This window comes from Ursus americanus, chromosome 1 (assembly GCF_024610735.1).
Source record: "Ursus americanus isolate L20-20 chromosome 1, mUrsAme1.1.p, whole genome shotgun sequence".
Classification (NCBI taxonomy): domain Eukaryota; kingdom Metazoa; phylum Chordata; class Mammalia; order Carnivora; family Ursidae; genus Ursus; species Ursus americanus.
In genome coordinates, this window is record NC_142127.1 from 64,178,737 (window position 1) to 64,202,522 (window position 23,786).

General features: G+C 35.7%; 1 protein-coding gene across 2 annotated transcripts in view; it reads right to left on the reverse strand.

The window, feature by feature from the left end:
• Positions 1 to 23,786, reverse strand: part of COL5A2 (collagen type V alpha 2 chain) — a 136,942-nt gene that overhangs the window by 69,843 nt on the left and 43,313 nt on the right. Inside the window, exon 2 of one of the 2 annotated variants that reach the window (XM_045806308.2) lies at positions 1,590 to 1,811. In XM_045806308.2, coding sequence (XP_045662264.1) covers positions 1,590 to 1,811 — 222 coding nt within the window. Of the gene's footprint in view, positions 1 to 1,589; positions 1,815 to 23,786 lie in introns of both variants that reach the window. The other variant, XM_045806307.2, reaches the window with a different exon arrangement.

A 23,786-nucleotide genomic window follows, 5' to 3' on the forward strand; every position in this document is an offset into this window, starting at 1 on the left:
ATGCCATTTGGTACTAAGTTACTAAGCATCTTTATCAAGAATATTTATTCATTTTTGCCAAATATCTTTATTTCAGTTACGAGGAAAGCAAATGCTCTTTTTCCATTGAGCTGTTAAAATAATTATTATTTTAATGGCAGTATTGATTCTTCCTGTGCTTCCTCCTCTGTCCTCTTCATTTCCCTATGATGGTTTTTGGTTTTCCTTCTACTTCCTTCCTCACCATTGTTTTGTATTTCTAATGTAGGCCTTTCTTAATAAATTACTCCACTAAGTTTTATTTAGTTTATGGTGAAATGGTCATAATTTTTATCAGTTCTGTGGTAATATACTTTACCAGTGTATTCTTTATTTTGTAAATGTAGCTAAACTCTCCCACCTTTTTTCTTAGAGTATCTTTGCATCAGTGCTGTTGCTAGCACTGTTTTTATTATTGATTTTGGAACAAACTGGACTTTCCAAATCCAGCTATTTGCAGAAGGCCTCATCTTTTGCTGTTTTTTGTTTTTGTTTTTTAATTTGCCACTACTGTCCCTACGTACTATTCACTTATCCCCCACAGGTTTGATTTTACTGTGTTCCCGAGGCTTCTTTGCAGATTGCATCAGCTTTGGGGAGCCCTTAGGTATCATATTTTTAATTCTTCCCATTATATCTTTCTGATTACATTGCTAAAAATTGAGTTTAGGTATTTATTCAAGGCACACAGTTACTATTGAATGATATCCAAGAGGAGAACTGGTAAATTACTGTCTAATATTTCATGAAAATATGGTTGAATACTTCATTATATCTGTTGTTCTTTGCAATGGAATTTTGGGCAGGGGAGAATAAAGCCTTAACGCTATCTTGACAATGATGCCTGCACCACTGAAACATTCATGACTGCCAAAGCTAATAACCTAATAGTTTAATACTCATCTTACCTGGTTCATTAAAACATATAAATATGATCTTGTTTCTCTAATATGTGTCTTTAACACATGTATTCAAATACATAGTCTATACTAAACACAGACATTTGTCTTCAAAAAAAGTTTTAAAAACCAGCAATTTGTATCATTCTTTTCTTCAGGAAATCCATCTCATTCTCTTGTCTTTCTGAGCCATCATCAAAAACATTTTGCACTCATGAGTCGATGTAACAGAGGGTGCTCTGGCATTAAATCAGATTAGAAATAATTATTCCATTCCCAAGAGCAAACTTGGCACCAGAGAAGACAAATGTGTTTTCTAGATCTCCTCTTGGACATTAATGGACCCCACAGATTACCAACAAATATTTTGGAGGCATCCAGCATGCACAGGGTAACAAATGACCATCTGAAATGACTATAAGAAATTCTCAAATTAGACATAACCACACAAAATTCAGCCCCTAATTCCCCTGTTTTTAAGCAGACAGGAAATTATCCTCTCTCTCTCTCTCTAATGTTAGATAAAGTGGGTTAGCAAAACCATTAACCCCAAACACCATTGACTAGTGGCGTCATTATTCTCTTTGGTTGCTGAATTCTGTGAGCAAAAACCACTGCAACTACAAAGATGAGTCATTGGATTAATTCTGAGTTGGCCTTAAGCATTCTTACCAAAATTGGTATTGCCACCTCCAGTTGTATGTGGGCAGACGGGACAGCATTCTCCAGGAGGAGTTACAGGGTCAGCACATTCAAGTACATCCTGGCACTGTATCTTGTCACAAAGAATGGCTCCATTGTCACAGACACAGATCTGGCAAGGGGCAGGTTTCCAAATGTCTCTGTTTAAGTACATCTGACCATTCTGAGTACAGGCTATTTCTTCACCATATCCTTCTAGAACAAGGAGAAAGAGATGAGGGGAAAAAAAGGAAGTTAGTAATCTTCTGAATTTTGGAGTCTGGGAAATACATAAGAATGTGTCATCCTGTGGGTTCAAAAAATTCTGGGCTAAGCGGTAACCTACCAAGGAGGCAAAACACGATGAACTTACTTCATTGGTATTTACATACTAAGCAATATGTCATTCACAATGAAATGATTATGATACTTATATCCTGACATGACAGGGGAAAGAAAATAGGTGATCCAAAGTAGATATCAGGTAATGTTTCCCAAAATATTTCATTTGTGAAGGTTTAAATAACCAAACATAGGAAGATCAGTAAGAAGAGATTAAAAAAAAAATTGAAAGGGGGAGAAAAAGAATGGTTCAAAAGGGAATATATAATTTCCGTGTTTGGTGAACCCTTATGTGATTTTCAATCACTAGAAACTTTAGATTAGTAAATCCTGCAACAACAGAAGATAGTATGTATCCTTGTTCCATGAAGAAAACTAAAAGAAAAGGGAGGGTTTTTAAAAATTAGTTTTAAACATAAGGTAGAAAAGGAATAAAGTATCTCATTTCATGGGATGTATTTGCTAAACTAAAGGTGCTTACTAAACCACAAAGGACAAGCAAAGCTTAAACAGGCAATTTATTATCTTTGCATCAAAATTAATTAAGGAAAGTCATGACCACAACAATATGGTAAGCTATGATATAATATCGCCAAATACTTTTCTACATTTAGATAAAAATGTAATGCAGATTTGGAAAATATACACACACATTTACACAAATAACAATTCTATTACTATTATTATAAGATAAATATATTATCTTTAACTTTGTGACTTTTAAGAAACTATAGTATCTTTTTTTTTTTTTTTTAAGAAACTATAGTATCTTAAAAGACAATGTGGATCATATCATCTTTGCTTAATTCCTTTAGAATCCTCCAAACTACTTAAATTCTGAAGCCCAAACATCCTCTTCCCATTCCTTGCACAACTTTCCCCTCCCTCATGTCAGGCACACAGAGCTCACTATTATAGTTTGCTTGTCACCTGCCCCCACAATTCTGGCTACTCTACAAAAGCAGACCTCCTTTATCCAACTCATTCACTCATCCACCTATTCATTCATTTTGGTTTTTATGCCAGCTAATTAATCAGTTTCTAAAATGTGAACAGACAGACAAAACTCACTGCCCTCATATAACTTATCACAAGTAGTATCAATTTCCTATTTTTATTTGTTTATTTTCTTATCTCCTTCACTAGCCAGTAAATTCCACGAAGATAAGAACAAGTTTTCCTTGATCATTGTGGTATTTCTAAAGCTTGACTCCATACCTTGCAGAGAGCCAACATTCAACAAATAGTTGTTCAATGGATAGAAATGAATGAGTGAATGAATGAATCTAAATTATGGTTCACTAACTTAATTGCACTGGCATTAACTTTGTACTTTACAAAAATAAAACTAAAAATTAAAAATGCATTTGTGATTAGTATATAAAATAATTTATAATTTTTTCTTTATTTTTAATTGAAGTGTAGTGGACATACGGTATTATATTTTTAGGTGTACAACACAGTGATTCGACAATTACATACATTACAAAACGCTCACCACAATAAATGTAGTAACCATCTGTCACTATACAAAGTATTACAATAGAAAGAACTTATCATTTCCACATAAATATACTCAGTGTAGAGCTACAGATAAAAATTTCAGTTCAGGGTAAAGACATTGACCCAAATATCTATCCTCCTAACCCCAGAAAGCTTTTCTTGGGTAACGACTTCTCACTGCTCCATGGAATGCTTTTGCTCACATATCTGGTCCTTCAACCCCGCTATGTGGCAAATGGAGAGTTGCTTTCAAAGCACGACACCACAGTCACAAGAAGATAACTAAGACGCTAAGTTTCTAATCTGTTTCATCTTCAACAAAGAGGTTTATCACAAAACACACAGCTGATCCAAACAGTATTGACTCTGTGTATTTTAGGAATTTTAAGCCGGAGAGAAAATTGAACTCATGCCTTAACACGGTGTAATGTAGGACTATTTTGAAATAAATTCAGAAATCTGTACATCAAAAAGCCTTGTTACTTTCAGATGAAAAATCACTTTGAAACAATGTAGCTCCATGATGAACATTTCCACAAAACACAACCTATATAGAAATGGACTTATATCTATAGTCTATTGAACAATTCAATTAAGTAAATAATTTAAGAGTAACTTTGTTCATTGAGTTTTAAGATTGAGAAAGAAATATCCAGTCACAAACACTAAATGCCATTGGCTGAAAATGAGATTCACCATAAGTTCAAGTAGTTTGCTTCTCCCATTCCACACCCTGAGGGGCAAAAGTATTTGACATATTTACTGAGAGTTAAGTGGGTATGTGCCTATACTGCATGTGCAAAATATTGAAAGTATATCTGTTCTATTTTCAAAAAGTATATTATCATTATGAGGTAGACCTTAGTTGCACCAATGAAGCAATGAGATATATGGAAATAGAGAATATGAAAAACAAACAAAAACCAAGATGCTGTGTAATCATGCTGTCAATTAAATATCATTAAAATGTGTGAGAGACTCTTTGGGATGAGTTATCCTGCTCTCTGTGGCTCCTTTGGGGTTGGAATAAAAAGACACATTCTCTCCTTTGTGTTAACTCATAGAAGGTCACTTTCTTCCTGAAAGTTTAAGACAGCATGACCTCAATGCAAGGGGCAAAGAAGTGAGCCACTGGATGACTTTCTTTAAATGACAATGTTAGAAGTTAGTTATATACTCTGAGTCATCACTGGTCCTTTTCCCCTGAGAATTTATAATTAAATTTAAGATGATGTGGAAAGTTAGTTGGAATGCTTTTAAATGGCAAGGAGATGAAAAACCACATTTGCTGCTAAACCCTGTCTTCTCTTCCCCCGCACAAGAATCCACACACATTACAGAGGGCACAAAAACTCAGTGAACTCTCATTGTTCATGTCTGAATGAAAGACATGTACAAAGAAATACCGAGAAGAAAATACAGGGTGGCTTGCCGTTCTCGGGTTTGTACATGGTAGTTGTGCGCCTGATGATTAGGTTGGCCCTGCTGTTGTCTCCATAGATATTTACTTCAATGAGAAGAAAAGTAAAATAGAAAGCAAAATTGTAGACAATTTGCAGTGAAGTTGTCATGACACAATTATTTTATAAATGACAATATTATAAAAAAAACAAATAGAAATGTTCACATGACATTCTGAGAGATTCAATACTGTCCTGATTCCTCTATGCAAATCATAGAAATTAACCCAAGCTAACATGAACCTTGATTTAAGGCCTAGAACATAAACAATTACTGGTCTTAAAGTACATGCATAAACAATTTGTTTTCATAAAATCTTTTTAAAAATTCCCAAAGTGCAATATTGTGACACTTGTAGTTTGCTATCTGTATTTCTTTAACTTTGCTAAAATTGAGGAGGACTGGTAGACACCTGATAATATTGCCATTATTTTGTGTTCTTCTGTGGTGTTGCGACTTTTAAAAATCTTGTCTTCCAAGCTGCAGGGTTCTTTTATCCTTACCATGTTCCAACAAATTGAACCAGTCCATTGTGAAGTCATTACCACAAATGTCCTGGCACTGATATCTTAGAGATACGAGATGTATTTTATCTGACCACATTTTATTCAAGAGTAACTCAATTGTCCTGTGTTTCCCATACATCTTCACAGATGTGTCTTCTCATAAAGCTTTTATGTGCTTTTAAAGGTAGTTATAAGAATTCAGTTTTAATCACTAGATGGCAGACCAAATCCACCATCCTATTATAACAGATAATTAGAAATTCAGTCATCAAAACTGCTGTTCACCTATGTGCCATGTCTTCGGTCCACATTCCTTTACAGAATTATATTTGTACCAAAAAACCCTGCATAGAAATGGCCATATTGAAATCTTTGCCCAGGAAAGATGTGATTCTCTTTGTGTAGTAAATTATTGGGGTCTACTTAAAAACTTTGGAAAATATATGAAATAAAAGTCCCTAAGCCGGGGCGCCTGGGTGGCACAGCGGTTAAGCGTCTGCCTTCAGCTCAGGGCGTGATCCCAGCGTTATGGGATCGAGCCCCACATCAGGCTCTTCTGCTATGAGCCTGCTTCTTTCTCTCCCACTCCCCCTGCTTGTGTTCCCTCTCTCGCTGGCTGTCTCTATCTCTGTCGAATAAATAAATAAAATATTAAAAAAAAAAAAAAGTCCCTAAGCCGATGCTGGACATTACCTAGACATTAACTGAAGTTCTTCCTTGCAGAAATAATGTAGAGCTCTCACATGTCACACAAATTTTATTTTATTTTATTTTATTTTTTTTTTTTAAAGATTTTATTTATTCGACAGAGAAAGACAGCCAGCGAGACAGGAAACACAAGCAGGGGGAGTGGGAGAGGAAGAAGCAGGCTCATAGCGGAAGAGCCTGATGTGGGGCTCGATCCCATAACGCCAGGATCACGCCCTGAGCCGAAGGCAGACGCTTAACCGCTGTGCCACCCAGGCGCCCCTGTCACACAAATTTTAAATCTCTTATTCAGACAAGTGTTTGTTCAGATAATTTTCCCTGCTGGACTGTGAGCTCCTTGGGAGCCAGACTTACGTTCATCTCAGTAACCTTCACACCCAGTGTCATATAATCAGCCTTTGATGAATATATTAGCTGGGTGGATGAATGCGTGAGTGAAGGAAGGAAGGAATTGTTCATTGATGTACTTATTAAAAAGATAGCACATGAAGCTGTCCTTCCTCCTTCCCTAAACTTCTCAGAGAGAGTGTACACTCGGGACTCCTATTTTGAATGAAAAGGAAATAGGTCACTTGATGGCTCCTGCCAAGTGTGTCCCTCGTATCTAGACCTCTGTGGGACCAGAAAGGAAGAAGACTGTGTCAGGCACAGCAGCTCATATTTTGGAACAATTTTCAGAAAGCTATAGCAGCCCTTCCGACTTCCTCACCCAGCTGGCCTCGGTCCCCGCTGGAGTTATGAAGGTCTGGGCTAACATTATTTAAAGTTTCTCTAACTGTACAAGTCTTTAAAGGACTGCAATCAAGGAAGCGTCAGCTGCGGCCCTCACCAGATGGGCAGGGACTGCCTTACGGCATTCACAGCAAGCAGCGGCAGGGCAGTCCCACGTGCCCCCCTGGACCAAACCACAGACGCTGCCTTTTCCAGTGCACAGCATCGCCCCAGCTGCTGGCTTTGGTTCCAGAGAATCTTCCAAGGAATTCCCTCCCTTCCCTCTGCTCTTGGGCATTGTTTATCATAAGGGAGACACAAAGAGGTTAGAATATTCAAGCTCTTCCTTCAGACTCTTCTGAGTAAATGCCAACAATTCCACATTCATCATTTCTCTTTCCTCATCTGATCCCCAGCATTTAAAACATTAGATACATAGGAAGCCGCCAGGGACAGTTGAGGGGGATCTGTTACGGACTTGGACAATATTTTTCCCCCTCAGCTTCAAGGTCCGTGAGAGGGTGAGGGGGTAGGTGACTATGGAGCAGGCCTATGGAGTCTGTATCATTTGTTCTTCAATCCACTATAGACTTTCACTTTCCAAATTTAAATCTCCTTTTAGGATGGTTATCCAAATTGTTACTTTTGTTGTGCCTACCTCCTCTCTTTTATTGCACCAAATGAATAAGAATAGGCATTCAGTGATTATTTAAGCTGAGTTAAATTTCTATATTATGAAGAACGATCATATTTTATATTCTAAAGCAATATAATAACAATTAATTTTGAAAAACTACCTTAACATCTGAGAAAGGAAACAGAAGACAACTTATATACAGCATTTCAGTGCAGCACAGAAATAAAATGAAATTAGATAAACTGTTTACAATGGTGAGTAGTTTCTTCAGTGCAACCAGTGGACACTTCTCAATCTCACTTTTCAGTTAAGTAAAACTGCTGTTTTCACTTTAGTTAAAATGGGAAAAATAAGAAGGAAAATCTCTCATGTTAGGTACTACTTAAGTTTCTTTCCATGTATCATTGGGAAATCTAAACGATTGTGGCCAAAATGTGAAACTGAAATGACACATGATGCACACCAATGCTCATCTGCAATTTGGTCTGGAAAACCAACTTACAGTCTGCTAATGCATTTGACATAGATTTTTTTTTTCTCCGAAAACATGGCTCAAACTGTTGAATAGCTGTAAAAACACCACCAAGAAAATTAAGCCTGTCTAGTCCTTTTCTTAAAAGTTAATCTTCAGTGAATGAGTTAAATACAATCCATGCTATGTTGAATGTGCGTGCCTACCTAAACGCATGAACAGTTCTGAATTGCTTCGAATGGATTCAGTCTACTTAATCTCTCCCCAGAATGATACTGTTTGAAATAAAGAGGAGAACCAAAAATCTGCCTAGCTATTTTTCTGTCAAATGGGTGGTATCACGGCTTTTATATGGTCTGGAGATAAGTAAGCAGCAAATTCTGAGCAATCTATAGTACTTGCATTCCAAATTTCCATCATTTCCTTCAAGTCTTAGCTCAAGCTACCTTCTCCATAAAGCCTTCTCTAACCACCTTATAAAAAATTAGAAAATGAGCACACACACACATACACACACCCATGTCACTCTCAATCCACTAGTTCCTGCTTTTTTTCCCTTTTAATATAGTACTTATCACTTTCAAGCCAACTATATTATTGTACTTATGCTTATTGTTTGTTTCCCCATGATAGAATAACAGCTTTATAAGGACAGATGGAATTTATTCTGGCTTGTTCATTGATAATATCCCAATTTCTTATAATAGTGTCAGGATCATAGTAGATGCTCAATAAGTATTTGATGAATTAATTTGTTGAATATTCAATTATAAGAATACCAGGAAGAGATCTAGACCATATTGGATATAAAACTATTTGCTTTGATCCTGGACTTATTATATAATTTTTTAAAGGCTCATTTTTCACTGCTATTTAAATGTGGGCCATATCTACAGGGATTTAAAATACCTGGCATTGTGGGAATATCATGTATTAATGTTATTTATTCTATTTTGTCCTGAAAAGAACATATACTTTTATTCATTTTTATAACGAAAGAGAGTTATTTTTATATATTAAGAGAATATTCAGTACGGGGTCCTCAGATCTGAGTGACAGATGGTAGCTAGACTTGCAGTGAGCACAGCATAAGGTATAGAGTTGTGGAATCACTAAGCCGTATACACAAAACAAGTGTAACATTGTGTGTCCACTATACTTAAAAACAAAAGATGGGTATAAAATTAAATACTTTATATGACAAAACATTTTTAGAATGATTTCAACTCTGTATCTTATGATTTCTTTGCCACTAAATTTTGCTTTCTTGTGTTCCCTGACACAGAAGAAGATTTAGGCCACTAGAGAAAATCCAGACATCGTAGTCAGTTTATTTCTTCTAATTTATTCTTTATTGGCTTATTCTTTACTCACTGCCTTTGCCCTGACCAAACTGAAATTTCTTTTACAGTCAGTGAAACATTCCACAGTTCTCAATGGCTCTTTGATTCCATTCATTTTACTACGAAGAAGTCTAAAATACCTTGAAGTGTGGAAAGGGGACCTAAAGTGGCTGTCTCTTTCTGCACTCTTCCCTTGGGAGTTCACTTCTGGAGGAAGGGGTCCTACTACTCTCATCCTGAAGGCACAATTTCTAATTTTCTCCACATGGGTCTATTTAGGGACTTGAACTAAATAATACCCATAATATCCACTTTTGTCCTGATCTACCTAGACTTAATTTATGTCTATCTTGTGGCTATTACAAAATTAGAAGGCGATTTCATTGAAGAACAGAAATGAAAATGGATTTTACCCTTCTTTCTGGCATTCCTTACTCAAATCACTTCCAGAGCAGGTAATAGATTATTTAAAATAAGACTAAAACCATTATTTCAAAAACTAAATCCACCTCTTCATCTTCATGTTCAGCTTACCTTCTCTAATGCACATTCTGGATTGTTTTAAGATCAAGCCCCGGTATGCACCGAATCTCAATGCCAGACAAATGCCACAGTGATATTCAGAAGGAGAAAGAGAAGCTGTGCCTTTACTGAAAACTTATATTAATAACTTTCTATATGCACAGCAAAACTATTTATTGGGATATTTCTGTGTTTGTAGGGGAAACAATAGACAAGAAAAGCAACAACCAAGACAAGAATTTCTTTCCTGTATACTTCTACTACACTGAGAAGGAAGATTTGCAAGTTTCTTTAGCAAAACGCAGAACTCAACTAGGGATATTTCCTTATCCTATGATCGGATAAGAAAAATACAAAAATGGAATCCCAAGATTTTGACCTGTAAATCTACGTGCTTTTGAGAAATTATTTCCTTTAATAAGTAAATGAATGGAGATCAAATTAAAACACCCTTTTGTAGAGGTCATATGAACATGACAAGCTTTATTAAATTTCAAAAGCTTTAAATTATTTACAATTATTACAAATTATTGCTTTTGGTTTTCTTTAAACTCTGAATTTTATCACTATTGTTTAATTCATATGATAATTTCTAAAAAACATGGAGGCTGTGAATATGTGTAAAAGAAAAGAACACTCATTATTTTCTTAAAATATCTATAGGAAGATTTAGAGTTTTCAAAAACTTTTAATTATTTATTCAATCCCAAATAGCGATGGAACAATTATTTTGTGCTAACAGTGGCTAGAAGGTGTTGAAATCAGAGAAGGATGTAGGACATTTGCTAACCTGTGGTATGTAAAATTTAGGTTGGACAAAAAGACAGAGTAACTAGGTTGTTTACTTTAATACATGAAAAATGAGCCTCAGTGTCTCTGTTTATTACTGTATAGGAAAAAATAAAAGATGAGCCTTTACTTTGAGGTGAAATGAAATATTCTACCATATCACAAATACGTTTGCCTTAGACTGTTGCTAAAAGTTAATCTAAATAAATTAGTCAATCTGGCAAATGGAATGGAGGCATTATTTAATCCATTTAGTCAACATTTGTTTATATAGCAAATCTTACTGAATACTTGTCTAATACAAGAGTACACTGTGGATCATGAAATGAGACATTTGGAGTCCAGCTTCCTTGCCAAAAACAATCAAAATATACAAAAACTGCAAAAGGTAATGAAACTTTCTTATAGGAGAAAAATAAGTTTGCATATACGTGTATTTCAATTATACATTCTGGAAAATTTGCATATACAATGAAATTTTATAAACTTGATTCTGGAAATCTTCCTCTGTGTTTTGAAAGGTCATTACCTAATGCCATGTATTTTAATCAACTAGAATTAATTCTCAGGAACATCAACCTGAGGATTTTCTAGATTCTAAAACAAAAATAACCTTCAATCATTTGGGGGAGAAAGTTATGTTTATAAGAGCAGACTTCAAGTAAGCTAGGAGCAAAGAGAATGTAGAATTCCAAATGACATTGTATTATCTTAAGAGCAGATTGATCATCTATTTGACTGTCCTTCAGTGTCCTATATGGTAATAAAGGGTATTTCAAATCTAGGACAGTCTGAATGCATATCAGTGGGAGAGTAGAAATCCACAAATGCACACCACCCAGTGAGTTCTCACGACACAGCTGTCCTATGCCAAGGCCATAGTTACAAGATCTCCCGTGTGAGTTTCAGCCTTTCTTCTATGTTTCAGTCTTCCAACATCTTTCGCATTAAGAATGCTTTCAAATGAGGGAGCCTAGGTGGCTTAGTCAGTTAAGCCTCTGCTTTCAGCTCAGGTCATGATCCCAGGGTCCTGCCATGCATCCGCGGCTCCCTACTCAGTGGGGAGCCTGCTTCTCCCTCTGCCCCTTTGCCTGCTAGTGCTTTCTCTCTCTCTCTCTCTCTCTCTAATAAATAAAAATCTTTAAAAAATAATGATTTCAAATGATAAATATACTGACTCTTGAAGCAAATATCAAAATAACAGAATGAATGCATTTTGATAATATAATTTTTTCAACAAATATTTATTACTTATTTGTTACTGTGCCAAACATTGGGAATACAAAGGTAATGTAATGGATTCCTTCCCCCTCACTTAAGGGGTCACTCCCTCTATGAGGGAACCAGTCCAGGAATAGACTATTAGAACACCATTCCTTAAGTATAAAACTAGAGACAAACCAAGGTTGAATAGAAATACTTAGGAGGGACACTTCGTGTAGGCTGGAGGTAATGAAAATCAAAGAGTTCTATGATTGAAGTTCTGTAATTTATTTCCCTTCTTTAATACATTTTTAGTTTTTCTTCTTTCTTTTCCTTTTTTTCTTTTTCTTTCAGTGAGAAAACTAAGATCCAAAGTGGTTTCTTCCAAAAACTCACTTCCAAGTTGTATAATATTGTCACCCCTGGCTCATTGCTGGTAATTGGCAATGGACTCCTTCTCTCTGCCAACTGGCCAGAATGGATCTGAAGGAGTACAGGCACTTCCTCTCACTCATTACTTCCTTTTTTTTCTTTTTTCTTTTTTTTGCCATCTCTTCTCTTGCCTGAGGGTAAAACAACAGCACTCTTGTTTCTAAACCTCCTAGTGCCTCCATAGGTAGGTGCCTCAGAGAGGAGTGGAAGTGCAGCTCATGGGTGGCAGAGCCAACCAGCTGTGCAGAGGCCAGGAACTGGCGCACAGCAACATGGGAGGAACCAGTTGCCCTGATGACTAAGTCTGGCAATGCCGGGATAAAGTATAAATGTAATTTTTCCAGGTCTAATTCCACAGCCATTTGGAAATTCAGCAAAGCCAAACTTATTACCACTTTTCAAAATTAGTACAGAGTTCTGGATTATATGGCCTTGGCATTTTAGGAAGTCAAACATAGTTGCACTGTATAATATCTACTTTGAAAGACCCTGAATTTTGTCCATGGATGCAAGCTCATAATTTAGAACATAGTACAAAGTAAGGTATCAAATACCTGTGCTAGAAGTTCATTTATTTTATTCCTAGCAACCCTGTTTATCCATGTTCACAGGTTCTCTAAGGTAGCAAGTCCTTTGTGTAGATACCTGGTGTGAAGAATTCTGTATAAGAGGTTTGAACCAATGGGATCACTGTGAGCTGATATTATCTGAGAAGGGATGAACAGAAGTGGGCTCTAAAGTAGGTCTTGAAAAATGCAAGATGTTTGAGATGATGAAGGTAAGGAAGACTGCCTGAGAAGGGAGCAGAAACCGCCTAAAGAAAAAAAGAAGGCATGGAGAGGAGGGCAAACATGTCATATCAGAAGGGGATGGTTCCATTTATAGGAAAAAAGAGTGTTGTGATTTCTGGGAAAAATAATACCTCTGACTCTAGAAAGGATTTCTTTGACTTGCCGCTTTCCCACATGTAATTTGGCTGCTCTCTTCTCTGTATTCTGACTTTACTTCCTCCATACACCTAACAAAGTACCTGCCAGGATCTTCAAATGTACTTGTTTGTTTACAGGTAAACGATACCAGGTTATATATTTATTGAGGATAAACAACATTTAATTTATCTCTATATCATTAGTGCAGAATACTGCCTGATGTATAGAAAATGTCCAATAAATGCTTGCTGAGTAAATAAGTGAATAAATAGAAGAAAGTATAAGTAACTCTCAGGAACATTAATCTAACAACAGAATAGAAAATGAACTGGAAGCAGATTAAAACTAAAAGATACTAGTTAAAAATGTTATACTGTGGGTAGGAGAAATAGTTATTCTAGGAATGAAGAAAGAGGGGTCAATCCATGAGACACCAGATAAAAATATGCAAGGTTTGATTAACTACAGGTGGGACAAGGTATTAGAAACATTTTAAAAATGACTTTCAAGGCTCAGGAATGAATAGAGGAAGTAACATCTACCAGATATGGATATGAGTTGAGTTATGTGCCCTAAAAAGATATGTTGACCTTATTTGGAAGTAAGTCCTTTGAAGATGCAATTACTTAAGATGAGGTCATCCCAGAGTACAGTGGGCCCTTAATCCAATGTGACTGGTGTCCTAAGAAGAAGAAAAGAGAAGACACAAAGAAACAAAGACCCATGTGTTGGAGGCAGAGACTGAACCACAGCTGCAAACCCAGGACAGTCGAGAACTGCTGGCAAGTACCAGGAGCTAAGAGGCAAGGAAGGATCCCCCTCTATAGGGTTCAAAGGGAATATGGCTCTGCCAACATCTTGATTTGGAACTTCTAGCCTTCAGAATTGAGACAACGCATTTCTGGTGTCGTAAGCCATCCAGTTGGTCATATTTTGTTATACAGCAACCTAGAAAACTAATACAGAGATCTACAAGATAGGAGAACGGTATAGACATTGAATAAAATAAAAGTTTTGGAAAGATAAACTTGATTGGAAAAATTCTAAACCCTATTTAAGGCATATTAGGATGAATATTAAGGAGGAATAATCCAATATAAATACTAACTAAATAAATACTATTTATTGTGTTATAAGAGCTATGCTAAGTGTCTACGGAAATTCTATACTTAATCCTTACAATCACTCTGAGAGAGGCTTGGAGTCAATCCTCACAAAGTGAGTGGCAGAGCCAATATTCAAACAACCACACACTCTTAATTATTACATTCTAAGTTAGACATTAGACAGTTGAACTGCTACTTTAGAGAGAGAATAAAGGGAAGACACGTTTGTATATAAACAATTTAAAATTTACACTCTAAGTATAGATTTTGAGTAAGTGACGGTAATAAACTGACAGCCCATATGAAGAATGAGAGAGGAGTCTGGATTAACTTGAAAGGGGGAAAAAAAAGAGTAAACCATGGTTTACCTTAGAGATAAGAAAAGAGAGATTACCATGGGTTTTTTAAAAACTGAATTTGTTATCAAGGGGAAGCGAGTGAAACATACTAAGTATGTGAATTCCATTCTTTCTATTCAGCTCCCAATTCTAAACAGTCAATATTTCATTTCCTGACGTTATGCCTGTGTAGCCACCAAATGTTACCATCCTAATATCCTGTGAAATTTCCCCTAGCTTTCCTGAAGCTTCACAGGATATTGATGGGGAAAAACTATCTCCATGACACAAATAAGCCCTCAGGAATCTTGATGAGTATGAATAGTAAATGACTGCATACCAATTATTATTCAGTCCTTTTTAGATTTGTTTATAGGACACAGGAAATGAAATTTTCCTCTAGAAAATTAAGCTTACACTATATAAATATGACTCCCCTAATAACAAACAATATACTTTATTCTACCTGCTTTATTTAAACTAAAGAGGTGATGCTGAAAAAGCCCCTGGGGAAAATCCAATAAAATTCAACATTGAAAAATACAACTTAAAGCAAACCAATAACCAACTGCTTTTTAAATTGCACCTTATTCAGGTTTCTATTTCCTTTGATTTTTCCAAAGCTAAACTAGTCTTTACAAAAGTTCTTAACTGTTTTCTTTCTTCTTCTTTTGTTTTTTTTTTTTTAATTTAATCTTGGGTTAAGAACTTTGAAAATAGAAACCTCCCTCCAAGGACCAAGGTACAATTTCAATATTCTCCTCTTAGAAGTGATCAGTTCAGTCACAATTAATTTGACTGGCAATAATGATGTGAAATAAAAGCAAATAACGGAATAGAAGTGAGAGCTGATTTTGTTTTAAAAGAGGGCATGTGATCTAATTAAAAAAATTTAAACCTGATCCATCTGCATACTGATTTAGTGGGCGATAACTGGGTGAAACTGGATATTCTTATGATGTCAATGGTGTAGCAGTGATTAAGAGTTATTTAATGGAACTTTACTAGTTAAATATCAAGTATAAAGGTTGGTGGGATTTATTGTGAGCTCAGCTAAACTTTTCATGATGGACCATATTATCAAACGAGATGACAAGGTGGGGCAGATATAAAAAGAGACTTAAAGCACAACTGCCCCAGTAGAAATCTCCCTGGAGTTGTAGAGGTTCAACCATAGAGAAGTAAGGCCATTCAGGGCAGCTGCACTGCTGAACAGAATAGTAAATTTAGAAGCATTATTTCATGCCCATCTACATTTACCAATTCTCTGGGTGTTAGGAATTCTAGGAATAGACAAAATCATTCTCTATATCCATACCGAATTGCAAGCACAGCAGAATTCATATATGTAACATTATTCTATCTCACTCATAAAATTATGGGCCCTCAGGCTCTGGATTCCTTTATCTATGAGTGAGTAAAGAGTTTCCCAAGAACTTATAGGAATATGAAATACACAGTGATAACTCTTGTCCAGCCATGACTTAATGCTACTTTATGCCAGCCCATGTATGATGAATGACAAACTCCATTATTTAGTGTACTAAAGATGTCAGAAACTTAAAAATTTATTTTTATATAGGAACTAGATTAAATTTAAAATTACTTGGCATTAATTTATCTTAATCATTCAGTTTGTCCATCTTAATAGTTTAAAATTATAGTTTAAACTTAATAGTTTAAATTATATAGTTTAAATAATTTAAAATTTAATAAAAAAGCCAATATGACAATAAGGTAGCAAAGTGTCTATTGTCTATTAATCAGTATACGTAGGTTCTTTATAATGGTAATATTTTGTGTCATGGAATGAGACTATGGCAAATTTCTCTCAGTTATCATTGCTAACACTAAATTAATACTTCTTATTTTTAAGAATATTAATACTTAAGAAGTGTTTTACTGTCAAAAGAAAGTACTTCCATAATATTTAAAAATTATAAAATTTTATTTCTTTTCATGTTGTTAAAAGTTGATTTCAAGAAAAATGATTTGGCACTTAGAGCACATTAAGTAGAAAATTCTGCAGAATTTCTTAAGAGGAAAGAGGAAATCGGCTGTTTGGCAATTATACTAAAAGGTCAAAAAGTCCTAAAACTCAGGAGGAATAACATGTTTTTAGTAATGCGTGTGCGAACAAAACAATGTAAATCAAATCTCATTTCCCCTGTTAAATGACATTATTTAATAAAATGACATACATAAAACCCAGTGTGCTATGTAGGGGCCTTGGAAGGTCTTGACGAGGTAAAGGAATGATTCAGAATCTCCAAAGAAATATCCACAGAAATACTCCAAGAAATACTAAGGTCATGAGCAGAGACAATATGATCTTTATCCAGACAACAAACACTGAGCACCTACTATGTACCATTTCTCTACTAGATACTAGAGCTGAACAAATTCCAAGTAGCTAGAGCCCAAAGAGGCTTCAGACAATCAGCCAATCAAGCAACTAAAATACATAATGGTAAGTACCCTGATAGAAATAAATATAGGACGCCAAGAGAGCGTGCACAAACATTGTTTAAGGCGTTTTGTAGGAGAAGTAGGGTAGTCTTTCTGGTGGAAGTGTTTTTTCAACTGAGAATCAAGGAAGAAGTAGAATTTATCCAGGAGCCATATGTAATTCACTATGGTTAGAAGGAAGAGAGGGAGAAAAGAGAAAACAGAAGAAAGAGACCGAGCGGTGGGTAAAGGGACAGAGCTGGAAGAGATGGCAGTCTGGGGGGTTGGAGCATAAATTTCTGATGCATTTCAGCACCTCTTACTTTGGCTTCACCTTCAGGGTAAGTAGCACTCTGCCAACTTAAATCAAGAGAATAAGGAATGGGGAACTAGAGGGCAAATTTGCAGATTTGACTCCCAAGCCTTTCAGATGTATTTTGACTCTTTTTTTTTTTTTTAAAGATTTTATTTATTTATTTGACAAGAGACAGCCAGCGAGAGAGGGACCACAGCAGGGGGAGTGGGAGAGGAAGAAGCAGGCTCATAGCAGAGGAGCCTGATGTGGGGCTCGATCCCATAACGCCGGGATCACGCCCTGAGCCGGAGGCAGACGCTTAACCGCTGTGCCACCCAGGCGCCCCTGTATTTTGACTCTTAAGCTAGTTATTGGGAGCCCCTAAAAGGCAAAGTGATGTGGGGGCAATGGGCTTAAGGAGTCAGGAAAACCTGAATTTTTTGTTTGATTTTGCTTTTTTAACCCTTGTGCTGAAAATTACTTGTTATGCACATTCGGCAAATTACAACTTATTTGATCCTCAAATTTTTTCACTTTAAAAATAGGGGCAATATACTTTCTCCCACAAGGTTGTTCTGAGAATCAAATAGATGTGAAAGTGCTCTGAGAAAATCAATGTTATTTAAACACAACCATTATTATTCAGTATAGATTTTCCCAAACTCCTCTTGCCTGCTTCAACCCCATTTACGTATATATCAAAAGCAAATTCATGCTCACTTTTCTCCCCAGTATGGGGACCTATCAGCATCTGGAGTAGGGTGAAGGAGCAGAGATAAATCATGCATTACCTTATATTGGCAGAAATCCATTTGTATGGGGCTATGATGACAGTGGAGGAATTCTGTTTCTCTCACAAAACACCCTGCGGTCAAGTATTTAACAGCCAGGCTTTGGGCCTGTCCACATAAATAAGATCGCAACACAGGAGTGTGCTCAGATTTCAAGAAGAGCAGTGATAACACATAGGGAAGAGGGGAAATGTGATTTCTGTAGAGCAAGAGGAATTTTTCTGAGATAGCATATGATATTGGAGAAAGCCATTGTAGTGATTAGTATGGCCCGTTAATGCAATACCAGCCACCTGCCCTCAGCAATACACCTGTGTTTAATGTAATCACAGCTGGAAAGTATTTGAGACTAATTATACGGTAACCTTGACAGGAAGGTTTTTAAGCTGTCACAGAATATTTTGTGATTTCAGCCAGTATGACCCATACCTTACAAGATATGTTTTTAAAAATAGGTGGTATTGAGCCTGCAGGGTTGGAAGGCAAACTCCAGTATTATCTTTCAGAGCCATTTAAAGCTTCAAGTTATTTTATGACTATTTTATGATCTTTCAGTTTTTCCTTCATTCAAAGATTTCACCCAAAATAAAAATTATATGTGTTTTTGGGACTTTAAATGCTATGTATCCCTCAAATTGAAGAGTTTCTTTATTAACTTTTTAAATTTTTCATTTAACTTCATTTTATTTTATTTTATTTTAGATTTCAGCCTTGATTCTGTTTTAAGTTCATGCTTCTCAAATCTAGCTTTGCAACAGAATCACTCAAATAACTTTTCTTTAAAAATCACCTCCTAGACCCTACCTCTTATGATTCTGATTTTGTTTTGCAACTGAAATCTGTATTTTTTAAAGGCTTCTTCAGCATTTTGATGCCAGATTCGGGTATAATTACTTTAGTCATCACAGTAAGCACTCCCAATGATGCACTACTTTCTTTAAATGGAAGAAACAACAACAGAACTGTTGTTTCCTAGAAAGATCATGCCTATTTGGGGACTTGCACCTCCCTTATGTCCAGTTGTTAGAAAAGAATATATTTTCTGCTCTTTCTGTAAAACAACACAGAGAAAAGCTAACTGGAACTCCCCTCAGTAGGAAAATTTACCACTAAAAATTACCACAACCTTGAAATCTCAATAATCGTCTCTTATTTAAGGTGTAAAAACTCTTAAATTAAAATCACTTTAATCAGTATGACTCTTTGGTATTTCAGAAATCTATCTCCTTGGAAAAGTATCCAATGTCCATCAGGCCAGTGAGATTCTGGTGTGAATATCAGAATCCATTTGTGCCTTTATGGTCCATGAGTGAGTAGTATCACTGGGTAGAATTCACAGACCAAAAAAAGAAATCTCAAGAAAAACATTTCACAGGGAGAATTTAACAAGAAAAAACAACAACTACCTTATAGAAGACAGATGGCTTGCGTTACTAAAGCTGGAAGGCTGCTAGCTGTGGCTTCAGTTTGTTTTCTGTGCTTTTATAAGTTGGCAGGAAAATCCCTTACATTTTACCAAAAGGGGCCCAGCCCATAAATAATTCACTAGAGAAATAAAAAAAATCCATATTTTAAATAATATTTAAAATGATTGAAGAATGACCTTTTAGTTCCTTTTATTTTGAGAGATGATTTTGAGACACTCCCTAAATATCCAAGAATAAAGAGAAAATAATGTGGACCAAATAACAGTTTATATGTCAAATTTTTTTTTTCATTTTTTAAAACCCTGTTCTCTATTTTACATGCAAAAACTACTAGTTGATATTTACTTTCACAAATCATCTATTTAATCTAAAAATTATAGTATGTGGTCTAGGAAATTATTTTCAAGTCAGGAATCGAAGAGTATTATGTGCATCCACTCAAATTTCATATATGCTAAAATCTGGAGGGAGTGGTCGGATTATAATTTAGCCAACTATTATGCAGCTACATTATAGAAGATAGTGTGCTGGGAGGTTTATAGTGATATCAAGTTCATGGCCTCACATGGCATGAACATTTTAGTTGTTTCAACTTGTGCTCTTTCAATGGTTCTGTCGACAGCAGTTATGAATTACACGACCATAACTGACTCTGAAGCAAAGAGAGATTCCTTTAAAGAAATGAACAGTTAACTGAAGTAAGATGTCTGTATTGTGATATTCTAGAGAACATTTGGCCACAGAATGAAAATACTTTTCCTCCTTATATCCCTTCAATTCAATTTGACAAAAATGCTCTTTCTGTCTTGTCTGTGCTGGACACTGGTGATGGAGTCACGGGCAATGCATTCCTGAATATTTTTATTTCTGAAAGGAACTGTCTCACCTGATTTTGCATGAGAATTTTCCTTCCTCTAGTAATTCATAGAAAAATGGTGATATTTTGTAGGTAGAATCTCTGTGTGTGCTTTTGGACAATTTACCACCAAATCCCATTAATCACAGAGAAATTGTGAGAGGAGAATCTATGAAAAAAAATGTTTGACTTTTCACTTACAGAAATAAGTTAAAAGAGATTAAATTCTGATTTAGAATTTCTTTAAAGCTTCATTTTCCTCATTTACTTAACAATTATTTATTAAGCACCTCATATGCAACTTCAAAAGGCTGCTTACTTCTAAAAAAGCTGACCATATTCATTCCTAATTTTTGTTCTATCACCTCCTAGACTACACCCTCCACTCTGTCTTGGCTAGCAAGGCAGGGTATCTCTGTCTTGTTCATCGCTAGATCCTTGACATCTAGAACAGGGGATCTGAGACATAGTGGGTGTTCTTTGTAGCTGCGTAAACTAAAAGGGAAGGAAGGACGTAAAATCAGAGGATTGCTACCATATTTAAATAGCCACTTTGGCTCTGAGAAGATTTCACATGTATCTATCACCTCTTCTACAGGGATAAGTGTTCATTTCATTTTATAGATGAATAAATATTCAGAGGATAAACCAGTCTTCAATCCTACCCTTGGCACAAGTAACCATGAATTATGAGTCCAGTTTTTAAATCCCAAGTCACATCAAAAAGTTCAATTTATTTCTCGTTCATTCATTCAATACATATGTATTGAGTACCTACTATCTATTAGGCACCAGAGCAGTGTTAGGAATCTAAGTGTGAACAGAACAGAAAAGTCTAGTCCTTAAGGAGTTTACACACTAGTGAGGGAAATGGAAAATAAGCAGATAAACACATAATCATTTAATATGTCTAATACTGACAAATGTTACAAAGAAAACTGCAGAAAGTAAAGACAGAAAGTGGTAGGAGAGACATGAATTGAGTGGGGAGGGGAGACTATGGTTAATTTTTAATAAACGGGTAATCTCACAGAGATTTTAACATTTTTAAATTACCATTTTTATTAGGAGAAATGTCATCTCTAAGTACTATCATCATGAACAGCAATTTCATCTTCTTTCTTGGGTTACGGGAAATGATTTTAATGGTTAAGTGCATCGTAAAGTTTATATAACGGGACACTTTGTCAATGTAATTTAACCACAAATATAGCACAAAGCATCAAAAAGTATCCCTTTTGCCCTTAAACTGTTCATGCCATTTCAAAAGTTTCATGAAAATATGGTAATGTGTCAGTGAGAAAATTTAACTTTTGCTTAAAGAGCTCTGAGCTGAAAAAGAAAAAAGCTTAATGAATTAGATTGTCTTAAGACACCAAGACAGACGGTCTTAGGACACTCTCTTGGACAAAAGATTTGAGTCAAAGGTTGGCTTTGGGCTGGTATTGGACACTGAAGGCAGCTATAAACATTCTGCTTAATCCATAGAGAAAGTTCTGTATCATGACCAGTGGGTCTCTGTTGTGCAGAAACAATAAACAAGTAGGTTTGGAACTCACTGATAAGACACTCAGCCTGTCTGGACCTGGGGGAAGGAAAATATATGATGATTCTCCATGCAATTTGGTTTCCGGAAAGCCAAATGATGGTACTCTCTTTAGTCCAAAAAGGTGAAAATTTAATGACTCTAATGAAATACGAATTTAAGAACTACATTGCTGGGCTGGCTTGGTCAGAAGAGCATGCCACCCTTGATCCTAGGGTCATGAGTCTGAGCCCCATGTTGGGTGTAGAGATTACTTAAATAACTAAATAATTAAAAATTTTTCAAAAATAACTGAATTGTTGACAAGGATAAATACTCAACTATGATTCAAATCACTTTGCAGTTCCTCCGAGAGAATCCCATCATATACATATATAACTTTTAGCTAAACTCACTTCTTGTACTTAGTAAAACAAATTAGAGGAGAAAAGGAGAGAGTCTATGTGTTAATAATTACATATTTCTCATGCTGATATTTTAATATTTTGAAAAAATAATTCTATGTAATGTAATTGATAAAATTAAATAAAACAAATACTGAGTTTTCTTTAATTCAGAGAATAATAGTTTTGATTATGAAGTATCTATTAATTCATCCACTGAGGTTTATATTTTGGTTGTCTTGTATTAAAATGTCTGTTATTCGAAATATTAAGTCACTGAGATGTACAGACATGTGATTAAACATGCTCATGGCAAGGTTCTCTGACCTCAAGAGGCCAGAATAGCCACGTTTTACATCTATTTTTATGATATGTAATCATAGCCTACTTTTTAGAGACATAAGTAGAAGTTTCCTACCACATCAACATTCCGGAATAACAGTATCATTTTGGTACAGACAACTTCAGAAAATAAGAGAAAAAAATAGAACTTGTTTTAGGAAAGTTTACAAACCTGAGTGTACATTAAAGCAATTTTTTTAAAGAATGTGTTTTGTTAATGAGATAAAATTAATTTTGTGTGCCTCAGGGAGTTGTAGAAGTGTTTTAGACCTGGCTTCAAATATTAAGCAGAAGCTACCTTAGCTTTCTAATAATTTGACAGTACTTTTATTTAAACCAAATACCATAAATCATTTTTAGAAAAGCATAATAGAAATGAAAAACTGTGAATGCAATTCAAATAACCAAATCATAATGTATAGGAATAAAAGAGAGTGTATAATTTTTAACTATCTACCTCATTTACGGTCAAAATGCAAGAAAATAAATTAATCGAGCACTCACCGCCCGTGAATGCCTGGCTAGGAGCTTTGGCAATAACAACTGGGGAGAACTTAAGCAATTACTCAGAGATGAGGAGTTGAAGATGGGGTGGGCTTGGGGACCATTCTTGTATTTGGTCAGCCTGATACTGAGTATTCTATCTAGGGAGTAAATGGAAGAAATGCCAGAAAGTGTCAGTTGCTTCCAATCATAGCAATCCTGAACACCAACTAACAGTGTTGTATTTAACTTGGTTGATGGTAATGTGATAGCATTGAAGTCTTTCCCTTCACTGAGCAGCAAAATGAAAGAAGGAAGATTGAGTCTTCTGAGATTGTAGAGTAAGCTGGAAGAATCATAGAGGAGAGAAAGATTCCATGCACCAAACCAGATAGGTGGTCATTATTCTGGTCCTAGGATGAATCAAGGAGGGTTCAGCCTGAGGACAGAAGGGAAAAAAAGAGAAAGAAGTTAGGGAGGCATGTGAAGGCTGATGTTGGTGACAAAGTCAGAGGAGTTCAGAAATTCTGTTTCTTGCGAGATGAAGATTTCTTGGAGCAGTTTGTCCTGCCTTGAAGAGTGGAAAGACAATTTCTTTCGGTTTTCTTTCAAGCC